The sequence below is a fragment of the Sorex araneus genome, chromosome 4 (assembly GCF_027595985.1).
Source record: "Sorex araneus isolate mSorAra2 chromosome 4, mSorAra2.pri, whole genome shotgun sequence".
NCBI lineage: Eukaryota > Metazoa > Chordata > Mammalia > Eulipotyphla > Soricidae > Sorex > Sorex araneus.
Genome location: NC_073305.1, coordinates 208,822,258 through 208,837,605, shown reverse-complemented (window position 1 = coordinate 208,837,605; position 15,348 = coordinate 208,822,258). Strand labels below are relative to the sequence as shown.

Here is a 15,348-nt window from a genome sequence, read left to right as displayed (position 1 = left end):
AAACATAGCTAGATGCCGTTCCCAGGCTCTTCTGTGGTCAGGTGAAGCCACATGACTGAGTCCGAGCTCGCCCTGTATGGATGAGAGTGATATTTTCCATTTCTAGCCCTACACCCCAAATCTCCCACACAAGCCTCTGCATTCTCTCACTCCCTGTTGGAGGGCTGTTGGAGAAGCTCCGAGGATCTACATGGTGGAATACCAAGATGAAAGCGGCCTGGATCCCCCAGTCACTGTCCAGGGAAGAACCTATTATGGACTCTGATGTAAGTAAGGAATCAGTGTTGAGCATTTAAGCCATTGAAATGCTGGAGTGATTTGTCTTTCTAGTTAGCCCATTCTCACTATAACAAATCATGTAAAACAGTCATTATTTATTGGGTGACTGATCTGATTTGGTCACTGTGCTTTGGGTTTTTGCTTTTTGGTGGGGTCACACCCGGCGATGTGCAGGGGTTACTCCTGGCTCATGCACTCAGGAACCACTCCTGGTGGTGCTCAGGAGACCATATGGGATGCTAGGAATTGAACCCAGGTCGGCCACGTGCAAGGCAAACACCCTACCCGCTGTGCTATCACTCCAGCCTCTGGTCACTGTGTTAAGTATATGTCTCATGCAGTCCCTACAGTGACGCTGGAGATGAATTCCACCAGGTACCAGGGAGGACAGACCATTTAAATAGAAGTTAAAGTGGAGGCAGGGAAAGCAGTGACAAAGTTAGGGAAATCGTTCCCAAACTGATCCCAAATGTCAACTTGTATGCCCCCCCTCGACCCCCAACATGTAAGGACTGCATTAAAGTTGTATGAGGCAAGGAGAACACCGAGGAGAATTTGAGGCAATCATACAAGCTGATAGTGTCTATCCCTGCATTGGGGAAAATAATCCATTATTCTAAGGCTTCATCGAGGAAATGCATGCACGATGCCCTAGTGGAAGGCTCTGTATCTGTAAAGTATAGAAGCAATGTTTGATTTTTTTTAAGAGACTAAGCAAGAACAAATGACAGAGAAAGCAGGAGACAAGTATTCTGGGAGCAGCACAGAAGTCAGGAGGGAGATGGGAAAGTAAAGGAGTTTCCTTATGTTGCTGTTTTCAGGGACACGGGAGGGAGGGTAAGAGAACATCTTGTGAAATGTGCTGTGGGGATGGGGAGGAGGACGAGAGGTCTGGGGATGAACAATGAGGGTGCAGTCCCTTAGCCTTCGGGGGTGCGGACACTCCACAGAGGCCACTCTGGATCTCTAGCTGGAAGCTGCTGTCAGCAGATTGTCAGCTGTGTCCAGGGGCAGCCACCCCCACCCTGAATCAGACACTGTCCATCCACAGGAACTTGAGCGATTCTTGAACTTCTTTGTGCTTTCTTTTTAATCATCGGAAGATGGTCAAGGAATAGGACAACCCCAATAGGATACTTCTTGTGAAAAATGCAAGTTCTTTCTTTCTTTCTTTCTTTCTTTCTTTCTTTCTTTCTTTCTTTCTTTCTTTCTTTCTTTCTTTCTTTCTTTCTTTCTTTCTTTCTTTCTTTCTTTCTTTCTTTCTCTCTCTTTCTTTCTTTCCTTTCTCTCTTTCTTTCTTTCTTTCTTTCTTTCTTTCTTTCTTTCTTTCTTTCTTTCTTTCTTTCTTTCTTTCTTTCTTTCTTTCTTTCTTTCTTTCTTTCTTTCTTTCTTTCTTCTTTTTTTCTTCTTTTTGGGTCACACCCGGTGATGCACAGAGGTGACTCCTGGCTGATGCACTCAGGAATTACTCCTGGCAGTACTTGGGGGACCATATGGGATGCTGGGAATCGAACCCAGGTGGGACGCATGCAAGGCAGATGCCCTCCCCGCTGTGTTATTGCTCCAGCCCCAAAATGCAGATTTCTTAAGAGCAGTGCTAGAGATATAGTTAGTAGCCAATGAATGGTAGAAATGATGAAGCCCTCTTCTCCCTATACATTATTAACATCTGTGTGCGCCGGTTTACACCTATTCCATAATAGTTATGAGAAAGAGCAGGATCTTTGCCTGTTTCGCTCACTGTTCTATTCCAGCCATTGTTTTAAACGGTGGCACCTTGCAGTGTCTCTTCTCTCTTTCTTGCTTCCCATCCTTTGTCCATCTCCCGATCCATCTGCTTAATTCTGCCAACTATTTATTATCCTATCCATCCACCCACTTATTTATTCATCCACTCATCTCAGAAAGAGCAGGAATATTTTTCTGAGTTGTGAAAAATAGAGTTAGCCTGAAATCGACCACCTAAAGCGTTTTAAAGCAGGTTGTCCAGTGGCCCTAAGTACATTCCCAGGGGCACTAAGCCCATCACCACCCTCCACTTACAGAAAGTTTTCATCTCCTCAAAGAGAAGCCACCTCTATTAATTATTCCCAAACCCCTATCATTTCAACCCCTGGAAATCATTATTTACTTACTGCTTTGGTGAATTCGACTATGATTTGACTGTTTTAGGTTGCTAACATAAGTGGAATTGCATAGGATTTACTCTTTTCTAACTTGGCTCATAAGTTTTGCAATCATAGAAGCTGTGTGAACCTGGTGAAGAATCCTCTTAAACCTCGTTTCCGGGGCCAGAGTGATAGCACAGCGGGTAGGGCGTTTGCCTTGCACTCGGCTGACCCGGGTTCGATCCCCGGCATCCCATATGGTCCCCCAAGCACTGCCAGGAGTAATTCTTGAGTGCAGAGCCAGGAGTAACCCCTGAGCATCGCTGGGTGTGACCCAAAAAGAAAAAAAAAAACAAACCTCGTTTCCTCATCTATAGAATGGTTGGAATAATAGCAACTACTTCAGAGAGTTGTTGGGAAGCTTCGATGAGATGATACTCTAAGGCGTTTTTCCCAGTGGCTGGCCCGTAGAAATAGCTCAATGAATGCTCTTTACAGGGCCAGATATGTGGTTCTAGTGGTAGAGCACATACATACCTGGGTTCCATCCCCCGTGTCAGCACCACGGAGTGAATACCAAGGAGCCCTGCCAGATGTGACCCACAAACATGTTACATATAAATCTATGTTTTGGATTAGTCGGCACTGGCATTGGTTGTGTGAGTCTTACCATCACCATTTTGCATGACATGAACTCAGAGAAGACCCAGCGCCAACCTGGGTCACGGATGCTCCCAGCCTCACCCACACATCCCAGGGCAGAATGCTTGGAGCTGGCAGGTGCAGACAGGCCGAGCCAGTCTCTGCAGTCGACAGAGCCGGTTCAAGGCAAAGATGGGAATAAATTCCCGGGAGCCTGTCCTCCAAGGCCCTGGGCTGGATGGATGACAGTGGTTATGGCCTCTCCGGGGAGGGTCACCTGTGCACATGCTCAGACCCAGTCAGGCTCACAAAAGGGGGTGGTGTGGAGGGCTCAGCTGCAAGGGCATCGTGGGCAAGCCTGCAGAATGAATTTGTTCCAACGTCCCATGTGCAGGCCCAACCTGGAGGGAAGGCTGGCCTGCCTCTGACCCCTTATACCTGGTGGTCTCCTGAGGGCCTGGGGAACTAGGCCTTCCATCCCATTAGGGACCTCAGCTGTGCTCCCCAGAAGACCTAGTTCTATCACCACCTTCTCCTGATTGGCAGAAAGCTCGAAATCCAGGACCATCCCCCTGCCCTGCCCAGCTGAGATAAAAAAAAAAAGAAAGAAAGAAAAAACAAGAAAGATTCCACCTCTGGCCTCCAGGCCTCCTCCCACTTGGCTCTTTTGCTCTCAGGCTCCCTCAGAGAGTCTCTGTGCCTTTAAAAGCGGCCCCAGGCCCCAGAGATAAGAGTGTGCAGGGGAGCAAGTGTCAGCCCAGAGTCCAGCCCAGAGTCCAGCCCAGGAGTGAGCCTCCGCCCCCACCGATGTCTGGCCTGGTGAGCCCCCCAGCTGCCTCCCCCTCTCCCGCCTTGGTGGGGGGGGATCGTGGGGAAGGCACGCTGAGAATTAATCCAAACTGGTGGGGGGCCCGGGGCCTAGGCTTTGGAGCTCTCCACCGGTGTCCTCTCTCCTCCTTGCGCCCCGCAGCCGGCCGCTGCAATGAGTGACCCCGAGCTAGGCAGTGACAGCGACAGCGTGGCGCGCCACTGGCGCAGGTCCTGGTACGAGCAGCTGGTGCAGCCGTGTCTCGTGGAACTGCTGGGCTCTGCCCTCTTCATCTTCATCGGGTGCCTGTCTGTCATCGGGAACGAGGCGGGCCTGGGGCTGCTGCAGCCGGCGCTGGCGCACGGGCTGGCCCTGGGCCTGGTCGTCGCCACGCTGGGGAACATCAGGTGAGGCTGGGCCTGGGCACTTGTGGGGGGGGGAGTGACGTGGTTGGCAGGGACCCCCCCACCTGACCCCCAGCCCCCGGACACATGTCTGGGATGTGGAAAGGGAGTGTGGGCGGGGGGTGGGGGGAGTCAAACCCAGCGCTTCCGCCTAGGAGATCTGGGGTTTTGAGCCATTTTTTTCCAATCCCAAACCTTCCCTTCTAAGAAGAGGGAATATGAGAGTATTTAAAAGTGATTTTTGGGGCTGGAGCAATAGCACAGTGGGTAGGGCGTTTGCCTTGCACGCGGCAGACCCAGGTTCGAATCCCAGCATCTCATATGGTCCCCCGAGCACCACCAGGAGTAATTCCTGAGTGCATGAGCCAGGAGTAATCCCTGAGCATAGCCGGGTGTGACCCAAAAATCCCCCAAAAAAAGTGATTTTTTTTTTTTCTCCAGCCAACACACAGTGAGCTGTCTAGGGGCCAGATCCTGGCTGTAAGCCTCTAACCGTGACTTATTGAACCCTCACAGCGGCCTCGTGCGGTCAGCACTGTAATTGGCCCCTTTCCCCAGTGATGAGAAGATCGTGTTGGTTGTCCAGGGTTCTATGGCTGGGAAGTGGCAGAACCAGAGGGTACATCCCAGCTGCCCCAATACCAACTGCCCAACAGTGCCACCTAAAGGAGGCACAAGAATGAAATGATACCTGGGGCTGGAGCGATAGCACAGCAGGGAGGGCGTTTGCCTTGCACGTGGCCGACCCTGGTTTGTGATTCCCAGCATCCCATAGGGTCCCCTGAGCACCGCCAGGGGTGATTCCTGAGTGCAGAGCCAGGAGTAACCCCTGAGCATCACCAGGTGTGACCCCCCCAAATAAAAAAAGAATGAGATGATGCATGAGCTGAGCAGGTATAAGGCAGAGCTGTGGGATGAAGGGGTGGGGGGTGGGGTGACGGGCAGTGTTCCACTTGGGTGCAAAGGTACCCGCAGTGGACTGGCTATGGTCTTAGACTACCTAGCTGAGCAGACAAGAGGGTCGTGTCAGAGGACCTTCTCCTGTAAGGCACTCCCTTGGGTGGGGGTTCCGTGGGGGTGGTGAGTGGGCTCTCGGGAGAGCCCCCTTCATGACGACTGTCTTGAAGGGCCTTCTGGCAACAGGATCTAGGACATTGGGTCCTGGTTTTAGTCTGTAGCACTGTTGTCCCGTTGTTCATCGATTTACTTGAGCAGGTACCAGTAACGTCTCCATTGTGAGACTTGTTGGTACTGTTTTTGGCATATCAAATACGCCACAGGGAGCTTGCCAGGCTTTGCTGTGCGGGCCGGGTACTCTTGGTAGCTTGCCGGGCTCTCCAAGAGGGATGGAGGAATCGAACCTGGGTTGGCCACGTGCAAGGCAAAATGCCCTACCCACCATGCTATCGCTCCAGAGTTTTAGTCTAAATAATAAAATATCTTCTAGGTGGATGGATCTGGAGAGTGTCATGCTCAGTGAAGTTAGTCCAAAGGAAAGGAAGAATAAACTAATATGCGGGATATAAAGAAACTCAGTAGGGGGCACTGGAGCGATAGCACAGCGGGTAGGGAGTTTGCCTTGCACGTGCCCGACCCGGGTTCGATTCCCAGCATCGCATAGGGTCCCCTGAGCACCGCCAGGAGTAATTCCTGAGTGCAGAGCCAGGAGTAACCCCTGTGCATCGCCAGGTGTGACCCAAAAGCAAACAAAACAAAACAAAACAAAAAACAAACACAAACAAACAAAAACTCAGTAGGGGACTGATTAACAAATGTCCAAAGGAATAGAAACAAAGAGCAGGAGAACTGGCCTGTGGTAGGAAGCTTGTCACTGGGGTGAGAGAGGCGGGGAGGATGTGTTAGGGAAGGGAACACCTGGACATTGGTGGATGGGAAAAGTGCCTCCCACAGAGGCCGGCTGGGGACCGGAAGTGAACACTGTTGAAGAGATTGGTACAAGGGTACAATGTTTCAGGAACATTGTACACCTGAAAGTAATACTGACTGACTTTGTAACTACAATTCACAGTGATTCATTTTTAAAAGTATTACATAGTATATAAAAATTTTATTTTCCTTTTTTTTTTTTTTTTGGTCACACTCGGTGATGCACAGGGGTTACTCCTGGCTCTGCACTCAGGAAGTACTCCTGGCAGTGCCCAGGGGACCCTATGGGATGCTGGGAGTCGAATCCAGATTGACCTCGTGCAAGACAAACATTCTACCTGCTGTGCTACCGCGCCAGCCCCCAAAATTGATTTTCTTTTACTTAACATATTTTCAAAGTTTAATTATGACCATCCAATTCTACTTTTATTTAGTACTAAATAAAGTTCAACAGTTAAAAACAACAACAAAAAGTTGCTTTGAATAAAGAAATTAAGGTACTGTCCCTAGAAAACTAGAATGGAAAAAGAACATTAATACTTCTTTTTAAATGTCTAAAGGAGGTTACAGGTGAAATCACCTCTTTCAATAGGTTTGAAGTTGAGTGAAAGCTTTGTTACTCCTTATTTGGGTGAACAGGCAAGTTGCTATGTGCAGTGGTATAAATGGGCACAGTTATAATACCTGGTATCTCTTGAGTACTATCTACCACTGTAATGCTGTCTGTATGAGTCCATTCAGCACTTCAAGATAGAAGTCACTGAGGAACAGAGAGGTTATGTAACTTGCTCAAGGTCACACAGTTACTCAGTGGCAGAGTCAGCCCTGGAATCCGGGCCAGCTGGCTAAAAGACTAGCTCATATGCATTGCAGGAGACTGCCTAACTGGAATAAATACCCTTATTCACTCATTTGCTTCTTCAAAAAATATTTATTCAGAGTCTACTGTGTACTAGGCACTATCTTTGAAGTTGTTGAATGAATCCGAGATAAGCTACCATATTTCAAGCACCTGACCTGGTATCTGTAGGTCTTCAGTCAATATTTGTCGAGAAAACGGAATGAATAAACTAAGAAATTAATCTGGGTTGTCTTAGTATTAACAAGTGTGGTTAGACTTGAAAACAAGCACAGTGTTCCAGAAAACCCAGCCTTCAGCTGTCTCGTGGCTGAGTCAGGCTATGTTTGGGGCCAGGTGAGCTGGTCGAGGAGAGGCGAAAGGCCAGAGAAGGTTCTAATTCTACCTGTGACCTGTAGCAGGCCATCCCACCCCCAGGACAGTCCTATGCTTTGGCAGGCAGAACCCAGGCTAAACTAGTTCATGGTACGACATTGGGCCCAAGAAGGTTAAACTGTCTCTCTGTAGGTCTGAGCATTGGCAGGTGTTTCGGAGTCCTGCAGAAAATTCCCACAAGATACTACACACAGAACTAGACCCGACGAGTTGGGGCAACTGATCCCAAGATATCAGCGTGTTAGACAAAGTCCTTCTGTCTAGTGCCAAGGTTCACTGTCCAGTCTCAGCTTAATGCCAACTGTCTATTGGGGATAGGGCGACCCATTGGGGGGGTCTTCTAGCTACAGGGATACTGTATCTTTTATATGAGGTCAGGGATCATTTTGCTTCTTATGGAGGGGTTTCCCGTATAAGGACCAGAGAGACTTAGTGGGTAAATCTCTGAGGACTGGCTAGGAGTATCAGGGATGACTCTGGTGCTTGGACTGGCTGATCATTATGCTTTTAAAGCTCTTAACCTGTGGACAACGGGGAAGCTGGCCCACTTCAAACCACCTTTGATGCCAGCTTCAACTTTTATTTTAATCCTTTCCCCTTCACAGCCCAAGCTTCAGACCCAAATTCTCTAACCCACCTCATTTTTTTCCTTCACTTTTGGGCCTCAGCCAGCTGTAGTTAGGGCTTACTCCTGGCTCTGTGGTGAGAGATAACTCCTGGTAGGACTCAGGGGACCATATAAGGTGCCAGGGATGGGATTCAGATTGGTCATACACAAAGCAAGCACCATATGGGTTAAACTATCTCTCTGGACACCCCCAATTCTTTATGCTATAGCCCCTAATATCATTTGGGGGGTTGGAGTCTTGGGCTTCACATCTGGCAATACTGAAGGTTTACTCCTGGCTTTGCACGTAGGAATTACAGTGCTTGGGACCATGTAGGATGCCAGGGATTGAACCGGGGTCAGTCGCATGCAAGTCGAATGCAGCATCCACTAAAACATCACGCCAGCCCCCAATATAATTTTTATACCCAATATTAATCACATGTTCAGATAAAAATTGGGCTTTTATTCAGAGTCTGGTCATTTATAAGAGAAGTCAGAACATCTGTTGGCCTGCTCTATGGGAACCTGTGCTCTCCGTTCTGAGGTGCTGCCAAGTCTCTGAAGGCTGGGAGGAGTTTCAGAGGGTCTCTGGAAGAATATAGGGATGGTCTTACCCTTTGTTACTTTGTTACTCCTGATTTGGGTGAACAGGTAAGCAGCTATGTGCAGTGGTATAAAGGGGCACAGTTATGGGCCGGGATAGTACAGTGGGAAGGGCGTTTGCCTTGCACGTGGCCAACCCGGGTTCGATCCCTGGCATCCCATATGGTCCCCTGAGCACCGCTAGGAATAATTCCTGAGTGCAGAACCAGGTGAGCCCCTGAGCATCGCTGGATGTGACCCAAAAAGCAAAATAAATAGATAGATAAATAAATAAATAAATAAATAAAAAAAATATATTTTTTAAATGGGCACAGTTACAGTACCTGGTTTCTGTTGAGTACTACCTATGGCTATCACGCTGTCTGTGCATGTCCATTCAGCTTCTTTGAGGTAGGAATCACTGAGGGACAGATCCTTGTCCTCGGGGGCCATCCTAGAGCGGTGTAGGAAGGGGTCTGTCCTCATCCCCAACTCACCACCATAGCCCTGGCCCCACCCACTGACCATGCAGGAGAAATGAGTGAGGTCTGGGTCTTTGTTCGACCTAGGCTGGGCCCTCTCATGACTCTGGACTCACGGACAGCCGGGAAGCTGGGTGGACATTTCCTCTTGGGATAGCTGACCTTTGACCTCATGAGTTCCTTTTGCTCTCTTGTTTAACAGTGGTGGACACTTTAACCCTGCGGTGTCCCTGGCAGCTATGCTGATTGGAGGCCTCAAGCTAATGATGCTCCTTCCCTACTGGATCTCCCAGCTGTGCGGGGGGCTGATTGGGGCCGCCTTGGCCAAGGTGGGTGATCCCCAAGGAGCCGGGACGGGTCACCTTGCCTTTAATGGGGCTGCTAGAATGTGTGCGTGAGGAGAAAGTGAAGTCTATCCAACTCTGTCCCCGTTCTCTCCCGTGGGATGAGGTGGGACGTTTTACTGGGGCAGGAACACTCGAAGAATCTTTGATTCCCTCAAACCCACCCTGTTCTGTCTGTGTGTAGACACAACTGTTTCTCACACAGACCGGAAGATTAATTCAGGACGCCAGCTTCTATTTCTGGCCTTGAATCGTTCTGTTTTTACTCAGCCACTCAGGCATTCCTTCACTCATTCTATAAGCGTCTCGTCTCACTGGGTACTTACAGGATGAATGTGGCAATTCTCCTGAACTAATTGTTTGATGTTCTCCAATTTGCCTACCTTTGAACTGAATGACTCCACCTTTAAAAAAGTTGATGTTCAATTTCTGCTTATAATCTTCTCAATTTGAAAGTTACCTTTTAAAAATTCTGTTTTAGGATTTTTATCATTATTCCACCCTTCCTTGTTCACTATGACTTCTTCCTCATCCCTTTTCTTTCTTCTCCCAACCTCTCTGTGTGTGTGTGTGTGTGTGTGTGTGTGTGCTCATGCAAACTCATGAGCACATGTGTTGGGTGCAGGGGTGGTTGTGGGTGTTTGCCTGGCTGGGGCTTGTTCTATAGCTTTAAGTGCTGGTTCAGTGAAGATTTGGGTCTGAACTCCCATTTCTTCCCTGCTCTGGTTTCCCTGTGTTCCCATCTGAGATTCTACCCTAAGTGTGTCAAGAATCTGGTCTCGGGGCTAAAGCAATAGTATAGCGGGGAGGGTGTTTGCCTTGCACGCAGCCGACCCAGGTTCGATTCCCAGCATCCCATATGGTCCCCTGAGCACTGCCAGAGGTGGTTCCTGAGTGCAGAGCCAGGAGTGACCCCTGTGCATTGCTGGGTGTGACTCCCCCCCAAAAAAGAACAACAAAAAGAATCTGGTCTTTTCCTTCCATCTGGATGGGAAATAGTTCCCTGACTCTGGTTCAAATGTGGCAAGCTTGATGTTTCAGCACAACACAACACGCCCTCCTTGCTAAGCACTTTGTGTATGGTCCCTTTGCACCTCCGCTCCTAACAACCCCAAAGAAGCGAGCTTCTCTTCAGAGAGTGCTCCCAGCGGGAGGAGAGCTATTATCACCCTCCCTTTACAGGGCAGGAGGCACAGTGAAATCCACCTCAGCTCAGTCTGTCAGCAGTGGCACAGATTTGGGTTCCAAGTCTAGGAGCATGACTGCTCTGCTGCCTTCCCCCGTGGGAGCTGGGATCAGGCAACACCACCCCATGGCCGACATCCTGCAGAGCTGATGGAATTGAGATGTGAACTCTGGAGACGCAAGAACTCTTCTTGCACATACCTCTGCCCAGGGCACTTGCCCTGGTGTCAGTGAATGACCAGTGGGTCCTGCCTTCAGCGAGCCTCACTTCCCATATGAGGCTCAGAGAGTCAGAGACCTCACATGTGGTAACAGTCGGAGGTGCCAGGATGTGAACCCAGATAGGTCAGACTGTAACTGTATGCCCTTTTAAAGCATTTTGAAGCTCCCTCTCCTCAGTGTCCACTCTCTCCTGCCCTCACTGTGAGGCCGAGTGACTTCTCTCCACAGGCTGTGACTCCCGGGGAGAGGTTCTGGAATGCGTCAGGGGCGGCCTTTGTGACGGTTCAGGAGAACGGGCAGGTGGCAGGGGCTGTGGTGGCGGAGATCATCCTGACCACCGTCCTGATGCTGGCTGTCTGCATGGGCGCTATCAACGCGAAGACACAGAGCCCGCTGGCCCCGTTCTCCATCGGCTTTTCTGTGACGGTGGATATCCTGGCAGGGTGAGCACCATTCATTGAGGGGGGACCGTGTGCACAGCCCTGAGCCCTGGTTGGACTCTGGGGGGTGGGGGGTGGGGTCATGCCAGCAGAGCTGGGGGGATGGGCAGACTCATTCTTCTCTAGGGCCCAGGAAGGGAATGCAAATGGGAAAAATGGGAAGGCCAGGAACTGTGGTATTGAAGAAATTACCTCTAGTCGCCTCTCAATTGCTCCTGGGGGGATGTGGGCCTGAGATTCAACTTCTGATTTTGTTTCTGGGAAGTTAGGAAACTAGGTCTTTTCACTGTCAATAGGACAATCCTGCAGGCTGTGTTTGTTCAGCCAGGGGGCAGGTGGGTTTTAACCACTGACTTACAAAAAGCCTCAAAAAGTACAAATAGCCTCCAAAGTGGGGCTGGAGTGATAGCACAGCGGGTAGGGCGTTTGCCTTGCACACAGCCGACCCGGGTTCAATTCCCAGCATCCCATATGGTCCCCTGAGCACTGCCAGGAGTAACTCCTGAGTGCATGAGCCAGGAGTAACCCCTGTGCATCGCCGGGTGTGACCCAAAAAGGAAAAAAAAAAAAAAAAAGCCTCCAAAGTACAAAAAGCACCCATGGTCTCATTTATGGTGAGCCACTCAGGCCTGGGAAAGGATTCGAGAAACAAGGCCAGGATGGAGATTATTTCTCCTAATTGATATATGAGGAAACCGAGGCTCAGAGAAGACATAACTAATTTACTTGAGATCATCGGGCAGGGGCAAATGAAGTGACAGATCTGGGGCAGGATCCCCAAATTTTTGCTAACTGGGGATTTTGAAAGATCTTGCTAACCTTTCTCTTGAAAGAAGAGTTTGGCTGCTGCCCCAAGCCCCCTCATTCTTAGGGAAGGAAAAATCTGGGGATGCGGGAAAGCCAGTCGAACTATGGCTGTGCTTTGCTGCCCCCTAGTGGCATTCCATTTACTCGCAAGGCAGGGGTTGGGGTGTGGTCTGCAGGATGGGGCAACGGTTCACATTTCAGAAATGAGAAGGTGCCTGGGGAAGTTCTCCTTTAGGAAATAGTGGGACCTTGTCGGGACAACAAGGGCCTCAAGTCGAGAAAGATGAGAGTCAACAATTATCTATCGATATATTAATTATATGGGAGACTCAGACTCTGCATTTTCCTTATTCAACATTCTCATCTTCCTGTCCTGATGGCAACCCCTGAAATAGGAGCTTTTGCCTCAGCAGGAACCTGGGAAGTAAAGTAAGAGGCCCTGCAGCTAGAAATCGGGCAGATGGTTTTGAGTAAAGGCCCTCTCGACTCCAAAGTTTCCAAAGTTAAGAACTGTTTGACATTGCTTTATCCACTTTGTAGAGGACCCAGGTCTGGCTTCCCTTCCTGCCCTCACTGACCAACTAGGCATGGTGCTGCCCAGTAAATGCTTTAGCCGTGTCTTCTTTGGGAACTACCCCCTACTTCACTCCCTGTCACACCCCATGAGTTTCTGGGCCTGATGCAACTAAACCAAGACGGAGAAAGGCACTTGAGGTGAGTGGGGCCTGGCCGGGCTTCTGGTGACTGGCGTGGCTGGGTGTTTGCAGGGGAGCTGTGTCTGGAGCCTGCATGAATCCTGCCCGTGCCTTTGGACCTGCGGTGGTGGCCGGCCACTGGGATTACCACTGGATCTACTGGGTGGGCCCGCTCCTGGCCAGCATGTTCGTAGGAATGCTTGTCAGGTAGGAATGTGGCAAAGGTCATGGTCTGTGTCATAGCACCTAGAGTGCTCAGGACTAAAGTGCTCTGAGCCCTAAGCCCAGAATGCAGATGGCCAGTGAGTACTGGCCCAGAGTGCTCAGGGCTAAAAGGCTACATTTTAACTTGGTGGGACCAGGGAAGAGGAATCCCTCTTGAGAGACAAAGAAGGATTTGTTGCAAATGACAGGAACCCATCTAGGCAGTTTGTGGCAAAAGGTGTTTTCGTGTTTCACACAACAGAAAGGTTCACGGGTAGCTTAGCTTTCAGGTAGGTGCTCAGAGTCTTTCAGACTCGAACTTTCTCACAGGGAATATATCCCACATGTGACTTCATACATGTCTGTTCTCCAATTGAGGCAAGGATGCTAGCCTGGCACTCCAGTTGTACATCTTTGCGGTTAAATAACTACACAGGAAGCAGGACAGTTCTAGGTAAGTCCTGAATCAGATGTTCACTGGTCTGGACTGCCGTAGTATGGCTCATGTCTGTATCTTGAACAGTCACTGTACCTGGGGAGTCAGGCACTCTTACTATGATATGAGCCTTCTATTGGACTAGAGGTGGGCTCAATCTTAAGGTGATCCGGGCCAAGAGTCGGGGAGGCACTGCACATCTCTAAGGGTCCAATCCACATCAAAAACCATGTGGATACTATCTCCAAAAGCACGTCAGTAGATACTATTTGCATCATATATGATGTGAACAGGGCTCTCTCCTTTATCCAGAAGATAGCTGGGTGGATGTGATCAGGAGGACATTATCTACGTGACTGTTTCTCCTTATGGGTCTCAAGAGTCTGTAGAGGCCAGTTCCTTCAGATCACGAAGGGAGTAGTGGCCAGGTTCAGTTCTCTATCACAATTAGTTCTCTGTCTCAGAGAGGACAGGCACGGAGCTGGGCTGATCTACATTGCCTGCATCACTGGCCATCTGCATTCTGGGCTTAGGGCTCAGAGAAAAACATCACTAATAATTTTATGCTGCTTTCAGAATGGCCAAGAGGAGTCTCTTCAGGATAAGGGTTGAAAACCAAACAGGAGACTTTCTCCCTCTCCCTCAGGGGGCTGGTCATTGAGACTGGAAAAGCTCTGGAAGATGTATCTCTGCTTAACGATGGGGGCTGAGACACTGGATCTCCTCCTGAAGGTTCAAAAACCTCACTGAGGGGCTGGAGAGATAGAACAGCGGGTAGGGTGTTTGCCTTGCACGCGGCCGACCCGGGTTCGATTCCCAGCATCCCATATGGTCCCCTGAGCACCGCCAGGAGTGATTCCTGAGTGCATGAGTCAGGAATAACCCCTGTGCATACCCAGGAGTGACCCAAAAAGGAAAACAAAAACCAAAACCTCAACGGGCCATTTTTTTTTTGTAGGTTTTTCATTGGAGATGCAAAAACCCGCATAATCCTAAAGGGAGAATGAAACCAAGATGGTGTCATTCCTGCTGTTCTGGTGCCTTGTTCTGAGACTGCTCCTTGGCTGCAGAAAGGGCCGCTTCTACATTTCTTCCTTGGACCGGTGCCCAGGAGCTGCTGGCTGGCTTCCTGACTTGGGTCCTACTTTTCAGACTGACTGCTGCTAGTCCTGAAGATGGCTGAGCATCTTCAAATGCCTTTGTATTCACCAGAGGCCTCATCCTGGGAATGTGTCACTAGTGCGTCCCAGGAGGTGGCAAAACTAGCCTAACAGAAAATATTTTTCCTTGACAGGGAGGGTCCTAGAGCTTGAGAGTAGTTGGAAGAGATGGCTGTTTATGTTCAGCAGTTCATTTTCCCCCACCTCTTCCTCCCTCCCTGGTTGATTGCTCTGTTGTAGCGAGTCTTCTGTGGCCTAATTTACCTGCTTCCTGAGCTGCCGTTGGACTTTGTAATAAAGAATCTATTACTTCCTTCCATGTGTTCACTAGTTTCCCTTTCACTTCAGAAATGAACTCAACTGGAGGGAAACTCAAATGTCCATGTTGGGTTTCAACTGCCCAGAATCCAGTTAAGCCTCAAGCCTTGTTCAAGATCCAGAATCCAGAGAGGTACTTGGAGTAGTGGTAAAGCCAGATCACCTAGACCCATCTGGGTACTATAATCTCGGGCTCAGAGTCAGTATCCAGTTTGGATTCCAAGTCAGTTCCAGATCAGAGATCTCAAGACCCTGCTGAGAAGCCCAGCACAGAGCCTAGGGGCTAGTTTAGCGCAGAGTATCCAGACATGGATCTCCTGTTTCATTTTGCAAGGATTCCCTAAGTACATATGTAATGTGGCCTGGAACAGGTATATAGGGACAGATTCATTTAGATGGAAGAGATGAGTATAATGATGAGTACAATGAATATGATAAAATAGTTTAAAAGATAACATGATACACTCTGAATTCCACAGGTTACAAGTAGCAAGTGTAAGA

General features: G+C 49.3%; 1 protein-coding gene across 1 annotated transcript; it reads left to right on the top strand.

The window, feature by feature from the left end:
- The first annotated feature begins 3,786 nt into the window (after positions 1-3,786).
- On the top strand, positions 3,787-15,128 carry AQP8 (aquaporin 8). The gene is made up of 6 exons (XM_055136589.1): positions 3,787-3,848; positions 3,952-4,244; positions 9,239-9,365; positions 11,016-11,230; positions 12,802-12,936; positions 14,328-15,128. The coding sequence occupies exons 1-6, from the start codon at positions 3,837-3,839 to the stop codon at positions 14,374-14,376; spliced, it is 831 nt and encodes a 276-aa protein (XP_054992564.1). The 5' UTR covers positions 3,787-3,836; the 3' UTR covers positions 14,377-15,128.
- The last annotated feature ends 220 nt before the right edge of the window (positions 15,129-15,348 follow it).